Below are 19,153 nucleotides of genomic sequence, written 5' to 3'. Positions count from 1 at the left end.
TCATTCCTTCAATAATCAACAGAAACAAAAAGACAAAATAAAAACAGCAAAGCAGTAGATCTACAACCCAGGGTTATGACTAAACAAGTATTAAAGAAAATAAGAAACCTATATCCCTTAAGGTTGGGGACTCAGTGCTTGTCCTCATGCACACAGGTCCAATATAAATGCATTTTTAATTTTAGGAATCTCTCCTCAATTGAAAGTGAGAATCAGGCATACTGCTGCCTGAAGACATGGAGGGGTTTCCCTCTTTTTTGTTTAAAGATAGGAACTTAAGTATATCTTTGGAAACGATCTGTCTTAACTCATGAAGCCACTCTGATCACATCTTATACACAGTCAAATTGTTTTTAAAAATTGAAAGAAGAATCTGAAGTTATTAAAAAAGAAAGAATGAAGGGGCGCCTGGGTGGCTCAGTTGGTTAAACAACTGCCTTCGGCTCAGGTCATGATCCCAGGGTCCTGGGTTCGAGCCCCGCATCGGGCTCCCTGCTCAGCGGGAAGCCTGCTTCTCCCTCTCCCACTCCCACTCCCCCTGCTTGTGTTCCTTCTCTGGCTCTCTCTCTCTCTCTGTCAATTAAATAAATAAATAAAATCTTAGGAAGGAAGGAAGGAAAGGTTATTAGAGGGGAACACAGGTCACCCAATGATCAGGTGGTCAAGAAACAGCTCCATGTTAGAAAGTAGCCCCACAGGAAGACGCCACATATGGAATACACGGGAACTCTGGTTGTTGTGATGAAACAAGGCTCTTTGTTGTTGTCTTAAAAATTTCGTCTTTAATTAAATGTGAAGTTTAAGAACTACTGTGTTTGGTAAAATAGACATTTTAATCTATTTAAAATTAAAATGAGGGGGAAATGAATTTAGCATAAAGTAAAATTTTAATTTGGTTCTCTGGGTAGCTAAATACTTTTGCAGCTGTCATTCAGAGATCAGGAGGACTGGATGGTTGCCTTCTAAGAGAAATAAAAAATGTGTTAGTTCAAATTTTAAAGTAAAATAGGAACATGCTTACATGACCATCTATTTGTTATATACCAATGTGACTTTGCCAGAAGTTTGCTGTATAGATAGTAAAACATAGACCAAAAGTTACCATCATCCTTTACATTAATTTATATTTATACAATGTTATCTAGAAACATCAAAAATATGCACATAGCATGCTTTGCTTTCTCTTTACCAAGAGGACCTGTACTAAATTCTGCACAGCTTTCTCTTCTTGGAAATCATACATTTAGCTGCTTTGGGATTATTCAAAATAGCAAAATGTCATGTGACCAGGACTACTGGAAAAGCAATAGATTCCATGTTGAGGAAAAGCTTACACTGTCCTCTCAAGGCCCTATGAGGATCCCCTAGATTCAAACAGCTAAGCACCATGTTTTAACTAAAGGCAAATCCATTTGCCTTCATTGAGCTGCAAGAGGCACAACTGGAAATTTTAGAACAATGCTATCCACTATACACTAGCTTAACAAAGACCTGACCGTGGATTACCGACATCTGTCACAGAGCCTCACGTAATGACACAAACTCAAGAAGGTGTTTTCCTTCTTTATTTCACTTTAAAGAACATTGTTTTTGTAAAGCTGACCTGTAAGTATCTTGGCTGATGTCTAGGTCTCATATTTTTGATTTGTAGGTACAAAAGGTAAATTAATAAACTGTCAAATATGGTGCTAAAAACAAACATCTTTCGTAGCTCTCAAAGCTTTCATAGCTTTATCCACAATTATGATTGGTTTGTGAAGAGCTATTGTATGAAAAACACCTACTGATATTTAAAACTGGGAGAAAAAGGCCTGGAAGACAAATGGTAATCAAAGGAATTCAGTTGGCAGCCCATCATCCATATACTCTTTTATGGCCCCGATGATAAAATGTTTTATTATAAAACACTTCAACTGATACAATTTGGGAAGTCCAGAGAGCTCACCAACACTGCTAGCAAGCAAGGTGAAACGAAAATTGTACAATGACAGCTAAACAAGGACAGAGCTCTGTTTTGATTCTTCTGGGATATGTAGGAGCATCAAGGGGGGCGGGGCTTTACCTAGAATTCTACCATAGACTCCTACACAGCAATCACCTGAAGACTGTGTTTCCTCAGAATGCTGCCATTATGTTAGACTGCATTTCTTAGCGTTTATATATGACAACACCACATACTTTGTTACGCTATAAACTACACACTGAATTAACTGAGTTCTGTTTTTAACTTTTTGAGGATCCTCCATACTGTGTTCCCTTAGTGGCTATACCAATTTACAAGCAACAGGGCTCCCTTTTCTCCACATCCCCACCACTTGTTATTGCTTGTCTTTCTGATGTTCATTCTAATAGACATGAGGCAGTATATCTCATTGTGGTTTTAATTTGCGTTTTCCTAATGACTAGTAATGTTGGGCATCTTTTCGTGTACCTGGTTGGTCTTTTGTATGTCTTTGGAGAAATGTCTATGCAGCGCCTCTGCCCACTTTTTACTTGGGTGTTTTTTGGTTTTACCATTGAGTGGTAGGAGTTCCTTATAGATTTTGGATATTAACTTCTCAGAAATGTGGTTAGAACTATTTTTTAGCGTTCTGTAGGTTGTCTTTACACTTTGCTGATGCTTGTTTTTGCTATATAGAAGCTTTGTAATGTAGTCTCTAACTTGTTCACTTTTTATTTTGTTGCTTGTGCTTTAGATGTCATATCGAAAAAAAACCATTACCAAGACGTATGCCAAGGAGCTTTACTCCTATGTTTTCTTCTAGGATTTTCATGGTCTCAGGTTTCACATTTAAATCTTTAATCCACTTCATGTTAATTTTTTATGGTTTAAGATATGGGTCCATTTTCATTTTTTTACATGTGAATATCCAATTACTGCAGCACCATTTATTGGAAAGATGATTTTTTTTCCATTTGGTATTCTTGGCTTCCTTATCAAATACTGGTTAACTGTGTATGTTTGGGATTATTTATGGGCTCTCGATTCTGTTCCATTGGGCTGTCTATCTGTTTTTTATGCCAGTACCATATTGTCTTAATGACTATGGCTTTATAGTATAGCTTAAAATCAGAAAGTATGAGGCCACCTGCTTTGTTCTTTCTCAGGATTTCCTTGGCTATTCAGGGTCTTTTGTGGTTCCATATAAATTCAGGAGTGTTTTTTCTGCTTCAGTAAAAAACGCCATTGGAATCTTGATAGGGATGGCATTCAATCTATAGATGGCTTTTGGCAGTATTGTTTTGAACACAGGATACCTTTCCATTTATTTGTGTCTTCTTTAATTTCTTTCATCAGTGTCTTGTAGTTTTCAAAGATAGTTTACCTCCTTAGTTAAATTTATTTCTAAGTATCTTTATTGTTTTGATGCTATTGTAAATGAGATCGATTTAGTTTTTTCAGAAAATCTGTTGTTAGTGTATAGAAATGCTACAGATTTTTCTATGTTAATCTTGTATCCTGCAACTTTACTGAATTCATTGATTAGATCCAATAGTTTTTTGGTTAAGTCTGTAGAATTTTCCAAATATAATGTCATGTCATCTGCACACAGATAATGTTACTTCTTTTTCAGTTCTGATTTTTTTCTTTTATTTCTTTTTCTTGCCTATTGCTCTAGCTAGGACTTACAGTATCATGCCTGAATAAGAGTGGTAAGAGTGGACACCCTTGTCTTATTCCTGATATTAAGAGGAAAGGCTTTCAGCCTTTCACCATTAGGTATGATGTTAGCTGTGGGCTTGTTATATATGGCCTTTATTATGTTGAGGTATGTTTCTTCTGTGCCTAATTTGTTAAGAGTGTTTATCATGAATGGATATTGGATTTTGTCAAATGCTTTTTCTGTATCTATTGAGAGGATCATATGATTCTTTTTATTCAATTAATGTGATGTATCACAGTGATTTATGTTGAATCATCCCTGAATCTCCAGGATAAATCCCATTTGATCATGGTGAATGATCCTTTTAATGTGCTGCTGAATTCAGTCTGCTAGTATTTTATTGAGAATTTTTGAATCTATATTCATCAGGGATATTGGCTTATAGTTTTCTTTTTGGTTTTGATATCAGAATAATGCTGGCCTTGTAAAATGAGTTTGGGAGTGTTCCCTCTTCTCTGATATTTCTGGAAGACGTTGAGAAGAACTAGTGTTAATTCTTCTTTAAATGTTTGGTAAAATTTACCAGTTAAGCCATCTGGTCCTGGGCTTTTCTTCTGATTACTTTCTGATTACTAATTCAATCTCCTTACTCATAATTGGTCTATTAAGATTTTCTATTTCTTACTGATCTGGTGTTGGTAAGTCACATGTTTCTAAGAATTTCTCCTAGGTTGTCCAGTTTGTTCGCATACAGTTGTTCACAGTGTCTTATGATCCTTTGTATTTTTCTGGTATCAGTTGTAATATCTCCTTTTTCATTTATAATTTTGTTGATTTGGGTCCTTCATCTTTTTTCTGCGATTAGTCTGGCTAAAGCTTTGTTGATTTTGTTTATCTTCTCAAAGAACCAACTCTTAGTTTGGTTATAACTTTTTCTCTTGTTTTTCTATTCTCTACTTCATTTATTTCTGATTGAATCTTTATTATTTCCCTTCTGCTAACTGGAGCTCTGTTCTTTTTCTAGTTCCTTAAGGCATGGAGTTAGGTTGTTTCTTTGGGATCTTTCTTGCTTCTAAATGTAGGCATTTGTTGCTATGAACTTCCCTCTTAGAACTGCTTTTGCTGTATCCCACAAATTCTGGTATATTATGTTTCCATTTTCTTTTCTCAAGAAACTTTTTATTTCCCCTTTAATTTCTTTTTGATCCATTGGTTTTTCTATAGAGTGCTGTTTAATTTTTATGTGTTTTTTAATTTTTCAGTTTTCCTCTTGTTTTTAATTTCTAGTTTCATGCCATTGTGGTCACAAGATCATTGGTATGATTTTAGTTTTCTTGCTAAGACTTGTTTTGTGGCCTAAACATATGGTCTGTCCTAGAAAATATTCCATGTGTGCACTGAAACACCTTGTGAACATTGATGGATGAATGGATAAAGACGACGTAATTATATACACACACACACACACACACAGTGAGATATTATTCAGCCATAAGAAATGAAGAAATCCTACCATTTGTGACAAAATGGATGTACCCTGAAGGCATTATGCTAAGTGAAATAAGTCAGAGAAAGACAAATGCTATATGATCTTACTTATATGTGGAATCTTTAAAAGAAAAAAAAGAAAAAAATTAAAAAAAAAAACAGAGAAAGAAATCAGACTTGTGATTATCAGAGGCAGAGAGAGAGCGTGGAGGAAGAACTGGAGGAAAGGTGGTCACAAACTTCTACTTACAGGATAAGTAAGTACCAGGGACGTAATGTACAACGTAATGCCTATACCTGACACTGCTGTATAACAAACAGGAAAGTTGTTAAGAGAGTTAATTCTAAGAATTCTCATCACAAGGAGAAAATTTTTTTCCTTTTTTTCCCTTTCTCTTCTTTTTATTGTATCTATATGAGACAGCTGACCCTGTTGTAATCATTTCACAATAAATATGTGTAAATCAAACCATCAGTCTTTATGTCTTAAACTTACACAACAATGTAGGTCAATTATTTCTCAATAAAACTGCATTTAAAAACAAAAAAAAGTATTATCACAATATTGCTCAACCTCCTTTCCCAGGCTCTCCATACTGCAAATGGTTCAGTGCTCTCATTCTGAAGAAAATTTGTTTATAATAATGAAATAGGAACCATTTAGCTCAACACCAACTTCACAGCTTCCACCCTGCCCAATCTCCCAATTTTATCCTGGAAAATTTCCCTCTTGATTACTGCACTGCAATAGCCAGGAAGACAGAGCCATTTGCAGAATGAATAGAAGTACTTTCTTTCACGGTAATAAATGCTTTAGCATTCCTTACCACCCAGAGAGTATTAAAGGTCCCATAACAAATGGGACCGTCTGGAAGTTTTAATTTGCCTGGCTCATACAGGAATGGGGGTGTGGGGGCAGGATGGGAACTCCTTCTAAGAAACAGCTGTCAGATCCATCTCAGATTTGTGACTGAACTGTTCATATTCTTGCCCTAGATGTTCCAAATCCCTCAGATGATCAACATAATTACGGCTTTTTAAGTACCCACAATAACTAAGATACTTATTGGGACAGCTTAATAATGTGTATGTATGGGTAAGCTACTTTGTTGCATCATAAAATTCCCTGTCTGCCTTTCCATAATGTCAATGTCAGAAATTCACATGTATATACAATGACTCTACTACTTGGTCCACACTGCCTTTAATTATACATACACATTCTATGTATGTCGTGTTCCAAAGCTTTCAGATATGCTATATCTTTGCATTGCTTCACACTGGTTATAAATTTTGCTTCTCTTTCTCTTCTCTCTATGTATATATTACATATATATATATATTTCATTAAAAATACTACCTAAATGTATTGCCTTGTCCTTAAAAAGAATCACTGAAATAATGTCTAAACTCACCAGCCATTCCAAAGTTTAGCTGAGGCATTTCTTCAGTCTTTGCTTTCTTGGGGCTCGGCAAATCTCTTGAAGAGTCAGATGGGAAGGCCCATAGTTTCTTTCGTGGGTTGACAGTGGGTGTTGGGGATTTCACAGGCTTATTTGTGGTAGGACACCATTTGTAGCCAGGATTTGCTTTCATAAATGCATCTTTATACTATAAATAAAGGATAACAGATTTTAATTAATATACAGACTGAAAAAGTTCTAATAGCCTTCATATCTCACCCCCCCCACCATTAATTAATGAATGAAAAAATACTTTCAATAACTTCTGTGGCTTTACTTATAGAAGAATGATAATCTCAGCTCAGGGCTTTAGAGATAGGATGTGGATTTAACTACGAGAAAGTTCATTTGTGGAAGATGGGTCCAGAAGCAACACATTTGTATCTTTTGACCCATATCTTTTTTTAAGTATCCAAAAAGATGTCTTACCATGGTAGAGGGAGTTATTTGTAAGGGAAAGAGCAAGGGCTTTGAAGACAGAAAGAGCAGAAATCAAACCCTAGCACCTCCACTTAGGGCTAGAGTGACCAAAGATAGAGAATATAACCTCTCTGGGCCTCACCCTTAGTTTCCATAAACCAAGAACAATACCACCCATACGTAGGGTTACTGTAAACTGCAGTGCATTATTTGGCACCCAGTTTAAAGTGGGTATCAGGTGCACATTACAAACTGTGAGTCACTACCAGAGCCAGTAACCAGATTCTGCTCACTGCTTAATTTGGTAAGTATGCCAAAAATATAATCTGTGCTTTGATGTACTGGTAAGGCAAATGCAGGCAAACTTAAAGCAACATAACCAGTTTTGGGATAAATAAGCTAAGATCAGAGTGATGAGAAGGGGAACAAGAGTAGAACTCTTCAGCTGAGGATGCTGGACCACGTGGAGGAAAGAGCACACGTGTACCTCAGAGATCCTGTCGGTTCACTTCCAGACCACCGCAATAAAGTGAGTGTCACCATAAAGCCAGTCAGATGGGTTTTTTGGTTTCCCAGTGTATATAAATGTTACGTTTACATTATACTACAGTCTATTAAGTGTGCAATAACACTCTATCTTAAAAAAACAATGAAATATCTTTTTTTTTTTTTAAAGATTTTATTTATTTATTTGCGAGAGAGAATGAGAGACAGAGAGCACGAGAGGGAGGAGAGTCAGAGGGAGAAGCAGACTCCCCGCCGAGTAGGGAGCCTGATGCGGGACTCGATCCTGGGACTCCAGGATCATGACCTGAGCCGAAGGCAGTTGCTTAACCGACTGAGCCACCCAGGCGCCCCAAAACAATGAAATATCTTAATTATAAATTCTTTATTGCTAAACAATGCTAACCATCATTTGAGCTTTCAGCAAGCTGTAATCACTGAACACAGACCACCATAACAAATGTAATAATGAAAAAGTTGGAAATATTGCAAGAATTACCCAAAGGTGACACAGAGATATGAAGTGAGCAAATGCTCTTGGAAAAAAGGTGCCAACAGACTTGCCTGACACAGCCAGCATTGCTGTAAACCCTCAGTTCATAGAAAACTAAGTATCTGGGAAGCACCGACATTCCAGGATTTTATAATGAGCACATGCGACTGCAAACGTGAACACGCTGAGAGCTGTGATGGGTGATGTTGCAATTAATCCATCACAAACTTTATGTCTTTAAATTGGAGGTTTCGACCTACACTGACAAGAGCCTCCTTTTCCCTTTATTTTTGTGACTTTCTCCTATAACTCTTTCTGCCAACTCTGTTGCTTCTTTCCCCTTTTGTGGTAATAAAACCAAATGAAATATATTTATTGTTATGCATTATACATTGCCAAAAGTTATATCATCTAATAAAAATGTATTTTCCATGTATTCAATTATTCCATATTGCTAACTGCTAGAAACTTTATTAAATCAATACAATTGTTTCAATCCCATAAGCTTGCCCTTTAAAATAATGCTCACTCCATGTGTAAACTAATTTAGTATACGCTCCAAAGAGCTTTTTATTTATCCCAACAGGAAAAAAGATTCTTTTATCCTTGGCATAAGAAAGTATATAGAATCCATATAAACTTTTCCCTTCTTTCACTTTAAATCATGTAAATGAAAACTGTACTGTAAGTAATATAATGCAAGTGTTAATAATCAGTGGTTTAGAATTATCCCCAAATTATCTTAACTCAACTTTTCTGAATAAGCTTTTTTTTTTTTTTTAAACCTAAAAGCTGTACCTCTGTATGTTGCTACATGGGTACATGTAGAAGGAAGGTAAGCACAGAATAATGAAAAAATACAGTTCCACTTTTCTTACAAAAATAATTAAAATAAGGACACAAGGCCAGAGCCAAGCTAGAACTTACCATACATAGCAGAATAAATTTGGAGGTAACAAATGTGATATAAGAGACACCCTACTCCAGTGCATTCACCTGCATGGGGGATTTACATATTAAGCTGAAGCAGACAAATAGCCTTGCCTCCCGTCTGAAGGTGGAGAGTGACAAATGGTAGGGTGAGGTGAAAATGGAAGGAGCAGACACATGCATCATTATTGTGTCCCAGGAAAAGGCACCTGGGCTGGTGTGTCAGATGAATAGTCATCTGGACAAAGGTCACCACTCTATAAAATGACAAAAGACTTTCAAACAGATTAATTAATACATTTGTCATGAGAAATAAAACAATTTTTTGGAGTTTTTAAAGAAGCAAGTCCGAGTTGTGAAAGATGCTGGACTAGATGAGAGACACCAGTTAAGAACTTAAATTAAAGTCTCCGCCTTCAAACTTGTTTACAACCCACAATTAGTCCCACAAACATTTTTTTTTTTAAACGCATGGTTCATAAGCCTTCCCCTAATTCAGGCATGAAAAACGGTTTTGCAAGGGATCTGTGAAAGGGGAAAGCTCCTATGGGTTGAAGAACAGAAGGAGAGAGAAAGACCTGGAGGATGTGGGGTTTTATGGAAAATGGTAACTGAGAATTCAGTAGGTCAGTACTCTTTATCTGTATCACAATATTAATCTCGCAGATCCTTAAACTTAATATAAACAAGCAGTAACAAGACAGCATTCATTAGCTCAATCAGAAATATATTGAGCAAAAGCATTAAGAATGTGGGACAGAGAGAAAAGAATAACACACAGCCCTTGTCCTTTAGGAATTTAAAGCTTCCATGGAGACGTCATAAATTCATGTAAAGACACACTTGAACACCAAGCAAAGGTGGAGGCAGAAAGAGCCTTGGGGTATGAGGATGTCTCTCTGTCCTTGGAAGTGGACACCTCATCAATCACTTGCTCTGATTCAACTATAAGAAGCAACAGAAAGGCTTAATCATTTGTTGTGATGAGGTTATTAGGAAAGCGATTACAGAGAAGGCTGAGCAAGGGAGAAATGAAGACAGTATATAGTATGAAGCAAATAACTGAGTGAAACTGTTAGCATTCTGGTCAACTATGTGGACAAAAATCCATCATTACAGGATTTAAAGGGCCAAAGAGATAGGCCCCATCCATCTGGATCTCCAGGGCAGGGCTCTTCATGCAGGGAGTGAGACAGGAGTCTGTTTTCATCCAGGAACATCAATCATGGGCTATTGGTCCAATCTCATAGATAGCTAACCTCTTGCTAAATTACTGATTTTCAAAAATCTCCCATTAAAATTAAAGTTCACCTGATGGTTTCCATTTTTTTTCTTCAAAATTTCCAATTGCTTAGATAACCTAAGCGCATCTACTGTACAGACACACTTTGTTCTTTATACAAGGTGTTCAGCACATGCTGGTCCCTTTTCCCTGATCCCAACCGCCACAACACTTTATTAGCAATAATAGGAAACCACTGTTACTCAGTAATGGTTTAAATACACACCCTCTGTCACGGTATTTTGTCTACTTCATATATGACAATGACATTATTATATACCAAAAAACAAGACTCTGTTTATCTTAATCTTTTAAAAATTGGGTCTCAACATTAAATACCTTTCTGGTATTTAATCATTTATAAGAATGAAAATTTGACCTTAAAAAGTACCTTAATGTTAATGAAAAATACACTAACTGTTCTCCAATTACTTGTTTTTAATGGGGGAGCGGGGCATCTAAAATCCAGTAGTATTTCTAGCTATTATTTCAGTCTAGATTTTCTCAACATAGTGAAAAGAGAATGGCAACCCTGGTGAGGTCCAGGAGTAGGGAACGCTGGAAATGTCTATACAAATAAAGACCGCTGACTCTGGTGCAAATATGCGAAATACCACCATGATTGAAAAACAAACAAACAAACAAACAAACAAAACACAACCTGCCAGGAACCACAGAGGAGAGATTATACAAAAAAGTATCTGATTTTTAAAAAACAGGTAAAACACATTTTTTTATTTTGTAACTCTGCAGGGGTGTAAGTGACCCAGTGTATAATAAATTTTGAGAGAGCTGTACCTCTTCACATGGGCAGAAATCATATTACACAAGGGTGGGAGACGAGAGGGAGATGCTTGACGAGTGTTACTATCTGTCCTTTCTTAGTTCTAGGAGCTTTAACTCTAAAACTGTTCCTTTAGATAATAAAACTCAATTAGCACTACCTGATCTGAATTACTTTTACTATTTTTTTTTTTTTAAGATTTTATTTATTTGCGAGAGAGAGAATGAGAGACAGAGAGTATGAGAGGGAGGAGGGTAAGAGGGAGAAGCAGACTCCCCGCCGAGCAGGGAGCCCGATGTGGGACTCGATCGCGGGACTCCAGGATCATGACCTGAGCCGAAGGCAGTCGCTTAACCGACTGAGCCACCCAGGCGCCTTACTTTTACTATTTTTAATAGGAAGAAAATTAGACTGTGTTATGTGACAGAACATGGAATTCAGCTTACAGTTTTGACAGAACAAAAATATTTTAAGTTATACATGAACCTTCACGCTCTCATGCTAAAGCCACCCCAATAAAAATTATATATTTCAAAAAGTGACTTGAATAAGTGACCAGGAGATTGTTTGGTTCCACTATAGGAACGTTATAAAGGAAAAACTGAATTGGCTGTAGATAAGGTTACTTAAATTGGCTGTAAGGATTATCATGGCAACAATGGTTCATTTTCATATATAAATTTTTTAAAAGGACAATTTTACTCCCTAATTTAGCTAAATCAGGAGAAAAGTCAGTTTTATTAGTTAGCACTAATAAAAAAAAAATCAAAATTTCAGCATTTCTTTTAAAATGTAATTTGTTACCTTGTGAAAAGTAGATAGGGATCTGGGAAAGAAAACATTATTTATATTTCTGAAAATGTATTAATAAATTCATACATTAATTTGATTTGTAAAATGTGTGTTTTCTTTTAAAAAATGTGTTCACTAAGGTTTAGTATTTTCCTTAAATCATACTTTCTCCTTACAAAATAATCTACAGTATGAATTTGTAATTTTTCAGAGCAAAAATTAATTTTTATCTATATCCCTTGCATGATCACCAATTCCAAAGTAATCAAGATTTACTACAGTAACATCTTACAGGATATTGGAGTATTAGGTCCCTCAATCAATCTAAAAATTAATATGTGAAACAAATACCAAAATGAGTTTTAAGAGACTCCGTTTAAATTCTCCATATATCACTCGCTGTGGGATCTATTTTTCATCACTGGCTATGGCTTCCTTATAAAGTCCTTATAACTTTACTTGATTTGAACATTTAAACATTTACTAACTGGACGGGTATTTCTGAAAGCAAGTAGTTAGCTCACTCAACTGAAATCTATCTTGTTAGAGGCTATCAATCACACTGGATAGTACCTGCCAAGTTAAGCAAATGATACAACTAATTTTGTTGGTTCTGGGGTTTCAGTTTTGCATTTTAGTAGCCCTTCATTGTGTTAACAGGTCCTAATAAAAATAGTAAATAATCACTTGGTAGAGAAGTATCAAATACAAACTTCAGTTGCTTATCAGGAAAACGACAAAAACTACCATCAGCAGAGTATTTTAAGCTTTACAGAATGCTTGTATGTACATTGCCTTACTTGCATCTTACTCAACCCTATGAGGGCAGGGCAGGCACCTTTATTGACATTCTACAGAGGTGGGAACTCAGAAAGGCCTCTGAGAAGGGAGAAAGCCAAGTCCGAGAACTCAAGCTCTACTACTACTACTAACTTGCTTCCTTGGATAAGTCACTTTACCATTCTGGGCCTCAGTGTCTTCATCTTTAGCTGCTGAAAACAAAACAAAACAGAACAAAAAACAACAACAACAACAACAACAAAAAACCCTACCTTCTGGGATTATTATAAGGATTAAATGAGTTAAATATTTATAAAAGAACCCTGGGCAGAATAAAGCATTATTTAAAAATTGATTATTATCATCTCAAAAATAAACACTTAAATATTTTTTTTAATGCAGTAAGAAAGGGGCACCTGGGTGGCTCAGTCAGTTAAGCATCTGACTCTTGATTTCGGCCCAGGTCATGATCTCAGGATTGTGAAATTGAGCCCCAGGTCAGGCTCTGAGATCAGCAGGAGTCTGCTTGAGGAGTCTCTCTTACCTTTCTCCCTCTGGCCCTCCCCCTGCTCATGCTCGCTCTCCCTCTCAAATAAATAAAATCTTTAAAACAAAATAAATACAGTAAGAAAGTCCTGATACCTGGAACACAGGAACAGAAAAGGTCTCAAAAACAAGACCTCCCATGAAACATGGAGCCCAAGTCTTTGGTTTTACTGTCCACATTCCTTCAAAGTAGTGGGGCCTCTATTAAATCATACTCAAGAAAATCCCATATAGAATAAGTCATGTCATTAGATGTAGCCAAAAGTGGCTGGCAGAGGACAGCAATGTCAACTAACAGCTGAGGGTGGACCCAAAAGACTGACTCATGGAAAAGCAAAGAAGAAATTCAAAAGAAGAGTTAAGAATCACTTAATATACATAGAAAAATGTGACCATAACTTAACTGTTCACAAAGGTCTTGCCAAATTACAAAATATAAAATAATTACTGTTTGGAAATAATGGTTTGAAATTTCTAAAAGTATTGAAAGGCATTCTGAATGCTTGAAGTAAGGAAGTATATAAACAAAATTTTAAGTAAAGTTTCCGGGATAAATATGTAAAATGAAATGTATAAGCGAACAGCCAAGTTTCATCTACCTGGAAATCACTTACGTGTAACAGCCGTTTCTCAAGGATGCTGGAAAAATGAGGGGCTACTCTAGTTTAGTGGTATGCAAGATGTCACAGCATGCTTGTAAGAACACAGACGCTGTTAAGCATCCTACGTGTGACAGTCAACAAAAATTCCCTACAGTTATAATATATGAGAAGATGACAGTCTGTCTTCTTTGGAGAAGAATCCATTTCTAATAAAGCCAAAGCAAGGGAATAGTTTAGTTTTAACTTTAAGAAATATGAAGGAAGGGGCTCCTGGGTGGCTCAAACGGTTAAGCGTCTGCCTTCGGCTCAGGTCATGATCCCAGGGTCCTCGGATCAAGCCCCATGTCGGGCTCCCTGCTCAGCGGGGAGACTGCTTCTCCCTCTCCCACTCCCCCTGCTTGTGTTCCTGCTCTCACTCTTCCTCTCTCTGTCAAATAAATAAAATCTTTAAAAAACCTAAAATTAAAAAAAAAAAAAGGGACTATGAAGGAAGAATTAATCACTAAAACTCCATGGAGTTTTGTGGTGACGAGAGTCTTTGCTAGGGTACTAATGGCAATAGATAAAAAAGGCTATTGTAGTTTACCTTAAGGTTGCATTTTATTGCATTTAATTCCAGAGTTGTTTTATTGCAATACAACTGAACCTTCGAACTTATCAGCCTGGTCTCATGATTTTTGTCTTTACATCATCATTTCCTACTAGTGTCCTCCACATATCCTAGGCTTGGGGTAAAACAAACTTTCTTGCTCCTGAAATCGTTCTTACTATCCCACATCTGCTCTTATCCCTGCCTTTCTCTCTGAATCCTGTACCAAAGCCCAGGACAGATTCTATCAACTCCATAAAGCCTCTTTTGAAATATCCTCACTGATACCCACCCCAGCACAAGCAGACTCTTCCATTAGACCCCTGACATTTTATTGTTACCATTTCTACCATAATTACTCAAACCTCTTATCTTGCAGGCATCTAAGTCAGCATCACATAGTAAAAGAATGCTAGGGTCAAACAGGCAACAGTATCCCAGCTCTACAATGTGTGCCTGGTCAAGATACACACTCCAAAGAGCCTTATTAGATCTTTCCTCTGAAGAATGGGGACAATCATTACTGACTTTATGTGTTTGTGCTTCTGTAAAACATCAAGCTTGGAATGAACCAATCAATCAATAAATGCATGCATTCTGCCTTATGCCTCTCATCCTACAAAAAAGAAGGTATCATAAAGTCATTCAAAATTGTTTTTGACTTTCCAGATCCTCTCTTCTTCTTGGCACCTACTCTACTCTTCCTGAAGGTCTAGATAAATGATCTTCTAAACTGGCTATAAATTAATTAATTCCGATCATTAGTTTAAATGACAAGTGGAGGGTTCCAGCAATATCCTAGGCAAAAACGCAGATTTGTATTCCTGTATTTTTAAGAGCGCAGACCTACGATGTTAAAGGGAAAAGTAAGGTTGTTCCTGCATCTCCTACCCAGCAGCTCCACAGTCAGAAGTCAGAGCCTGGGAACATTCACAACCCTGCACCATCACACGCATTGCTGAATTTAAGAAAATGACCCACGTTATATCCTTAAGGTGGTATTTTTTGCATTACTTATAACCAGTTATTGCTCTAATGAGATTCATCAGACAGCATGAAACCCTCATTCAACCCTTTCTTTTCAACAATGCAAATGAGTACTGGGCAATAATTCAAGAAACTGAAAACAAATCCCAGAATGGCTGTTTGCTCTCACCAGATGCACTAAAAGATAATCAGGAGCAAGAAAAGCATCAGAGAAAGTTTTAACAGGTTAAAAAAATAAACCCTCCCAAGCTGTATCACACAGTGCTCACTTCTTTTAAAAAATATCTCTTTTTAAGTATCCACATTCACACAAAAACCTTCCTGAAAGAATATGTCTTGTGCCTATAGAGAACACAGTTAAAATCTGGTGTTTGAAATGAAGATGTTACAAAAGGTTTTTGTTTTTTTTTTTGTATATGGCTACCTGGGTGAGAGGACCTTGAGGAGCTGAGACCTTATTCATCATCAGCACCCACCACAGACTTGGTATGCTCAAGTCCCTCAAGTAAGCTTTTTGTTGCTGAAACTGACGTTGCAATGAAGACTGTACTATTAACACAAAAAGCACCAGCACAATGGCCTGCACTTTAATGTAATTTTGAAACCATGCAGTAGATACAACTGAAACAAGTCAGTATCACTTATGACCAGAAACCAATTAGATAATGATTTTCAATGTGGCTGAACCTTCCACACTTGACTAGAAATGAGATAGCATTTCCTAAGAGCAACTGTAAACAAGGCAGGTTGCAAGGTGGAAGATCCGCCTCTGCGTGTAGCAGATTGCGGGAGGCCACCTTAACAGATTTCATTACGGGCACCACAATGGCAAATATTGTGAGCCTAATTAAGTAATTAGTAAGAGATTTCCTGTATGAAAATAATACTTCCTCCTCTTAAAAGTGGCCACCTATTGGGTTTGTAAATTAGCAGTATTTAAGAAAAGGCAAACAATGTACTTGGGACAGGCTGCATGTTATCAAAAAACAGCAATCCAAAATCAAACTCAAGTGTTTAATTGTAGGAAGTTAATGCGGTTCCCTATGAGGTTTCAGATAATTATTTTATCATATAAGTGTAGGACTATAAAAAAAAAAATAAGGCCATTTAATGGGAAAATGCTGTTAATTACTATTATATTAGTTGAAATTTACTGAAACATTTAAAATCATGTATTACTGGAACTGATTTTAAATTTTCCAGATACCCAGGGCACCTGGGTTGTTCAGTCCCCTAAGCGTCTGCCTTCACTCTGGTCGTGATCTTGGGGTCCTGGGATGGAGCCCCAGGTGGGGCTCCCTGCTCAGCGGGGAGCCTCCTTCTCTCTCTCCCTGTTCCCTTCCCCCATGCTCTCTCTGGCTATCTCTCTCTCAAATAAATAAAATCTTTAAAAAAAATAAAAAAATTCCAGATACCCTTACATAGTCAAAATCCTGTCTTTAATAACAGCCAACTCACAAAGTCTTATGTGATCATTAATTACATAACAACTACGCTAACCATATACCCTGGATTCAAATATCCTTTAACACTGCGTAAGAAATTTTTATGTTACATGTTAGCTTGTTAAACAACTCAATAAAACCACAGCAATTAAAAGAATTATTTTTCCACATATTGAGATGTCTAATAAAATGTGTCACTTGAAACTCTATATTTTTGTCCCCTGCTGGTTCCTCTTTTCACAGAACTTAACCATATGTTTGGGTGGAAGGGGTTTTCATGAATCAGGATTGTTTGCAAGTTACGATGCTGAAGGAGTTACGATGCTGAAGGAATAATGTGAGAATTACTCCTTTCAAGTTTAACCACTACGATATTGCTTTGCTTTTCCTTCACTTGCTAAATCCGTTACACAATACATTTTAAAAGCATGTCAGAACTGATCCAAGTGCCCCCCTCTCTGAATAGCCTTCCTCCAGGAAGTGCTTCTGCCTATGTTTACATGCATGCACATATCCTAACACGTCATGTTTCACTGCTATTCATTCCTTCACTAGTTCTGAATATTCATGAGGCACTACCCACACAACAGAAATAAATCAAAGCAAATCTCTTAATAACTATTTATTACAAAATCAAAAAATGTTAGAACGGAAAGGGATATGCTTTTGCCCAATTTCCTCATTCTAATAACATTAAAAAAAAAAGGCTGAAACCCAGTGATTGATTTAGATCCTGTCACAAGGTTATTCAGCATTAGAACTAGATGAAGACTCTTTCCCACCACACAACTAGAGTAACCGAAGATTGTCGTCTTTACCATGGGCATTCTCTAATAGGAGAAGCTCGGTTCCTAGAAAAAATTTTTTTAAAACCCCCATTCATAATAAATAAATTACCCATTTATAAAAATCAACCCCCCACATCAATCTGTGAAGTATACATAATGAAAAAACTTGGCAATTGATTGCTCTTGGCACCTCCACCAGCATTTGGAAGGTGGACTTGAATTCAGGAATAGGAACTGTTTTCGTATAACACTTGATTCAGGATTCACCTTTGTGCTGCTAGACCTTCAGCAGGGACTTCATATATGAAGACCGGGGGCGGGCGGGGGGAGAGGAGGTATGGGATTGATTGCTCACAGCCAACACAAAACCTTGTCATTGTAACCTACCTCCTTGGCCATGTCTGTATATTTCTGCTTTTCCTTTGGATCTAGAACAGCCCACCAATCAGCCAGTATCTTGGTAGCACCTCGGTTATCAAGCCTGGGGTGTTCCTGACGTACAAGGGAGCGATGACGTTTGCAAAATAGGAGAAATGCATTCATTGGTCTCCGGGCTCGCTGTTCTGGTGATTCATCATCAGTCTCACCAACATCTTGCTCTAGGCCATCGGCCCCAAGAAGTTGAACCTATTACCAACCAAAACAAAAGCCAGATCTTTAACACATCCTGGACAATTTTGCTTTAACAGTTAGTTTTGGTTTTCAAATTGTATTTTTTCTTAGCTCCATTGAAATAACTTACAAATTGGAAAAAATTAATCATCAACCACTATTAGTGGTTGGGAACCAACTTACAATGTATTCTGCTTAGTTTCTATAGCAACCTGTGCATGTCTCTATTGCAGCATATATTATTATCGTGTTATGATGGCTTACATTTTTTTCCCTTCACTAAATAGTGAGCTCTTTGAGGAAAAGCTCTTTTACCTTTACTACCACAGCATCTAGCTTAATGTCTAGTATATATACTTAACTAACTGCTCAATAAATAAATAAACCCATTCTGTGATATATGGGTCTCAAGATTAACAACAACATTCACAAAAAATACATGAATATTAGTTGTTTCTCCTCGTTGGAAAGTGCTTTTTTACAGTTAATAATATGAAAATGTTTAACATGAAAGTAGGTAATAAAAATTTAATACAGACTATTCAATGTTTTAGGCACATCACAAGTGGAGCCTCCTACTGTAAAAATCACAAGAGACATTTAACATTACTTGAAGGAGGAACTACGTAGTAAATTTTCAAGCTTGTAAATATCAACCTTTCCTGCTTCGTGAAATGCTGTGATAACAGGAATAAATTCACCCAGGCTTAAACCTTCAAAATCGATTCTGAATCCTCCCTTTTCCAAAGCATTTCATTCAATTCGAGGTCTTCAGGAACTTCTACAAAGCTCTAATCCTGCCCATTCCATCTGTGTAACTGTCATTTCCACTGCCCAGAAGCCTTCTGCTTCTGATCTCTTACATTACTACCTGAACATGGCTGAGGATACCACTGATCACAGAATCTCAGGATGTATTGGAATTGTTAAATATCTTCTAAGGCTCAAATATGATCCTGTGCTATTTCTTGGAAACAGCGCAACCATGAACGGAAGTCCAGAAGGCTTACTAAAACTATCTCTTTAATTTCTTGTTTCATAGT

General features: G+C 36.8%; 1 protein-coding gene across 13 annotated transcripts in view; it reads right to left on the bottom strand.

Annotated features, from left to right (window-relative positions):
* BBX (BBX high mobility group box domain containing) overlaps positions 1 to 19,153 on the bottom strand; it is a 277,804-nt gene that overhangs the window by 79,555 nt on the left and 179,096 nt on the right. For all 13 annotated transcript variants that reach the window (XM_045902813.2, XM_054504155.2, XM_054504154.2 and 10 more), the window contains 2 exons: positions 17,886 to 18,125; positions 6,509 to 6,704 (listed from right to left, as the gene is read on the bottom strand). In XM_045902813.2, the coding sequence (XP_045758769.1) occupies positions 6,509 to 6,704; positions 17,886 to 18,125 (436 nt within the window). The remainder of the gene's footprint in view (positions 1 to 6,508; positions 6,705 to 17,885; positions 18,126 to 19,153) is intronic.

The sequence above is a fragment of the Mirounga angustirostris genome, unplaced genomic scaffold (assembly GCF_029215605.1).
Source record: "Mirounga angustirostris isolate CCGP_5_RB_7025 unplaced genomic scaffold, mMirAng1.0.hap1 SCAF_1, whole genome shotgun sequence".
NCBI lineage: Eukaryota > Metazoa > Chordata > Mammalia > Carnivora > Phocidae > Mirounga > Mirounga angustirostris.
This window is presented reverse-complemented; position numbering and strand designations above follow the sequence as displayed.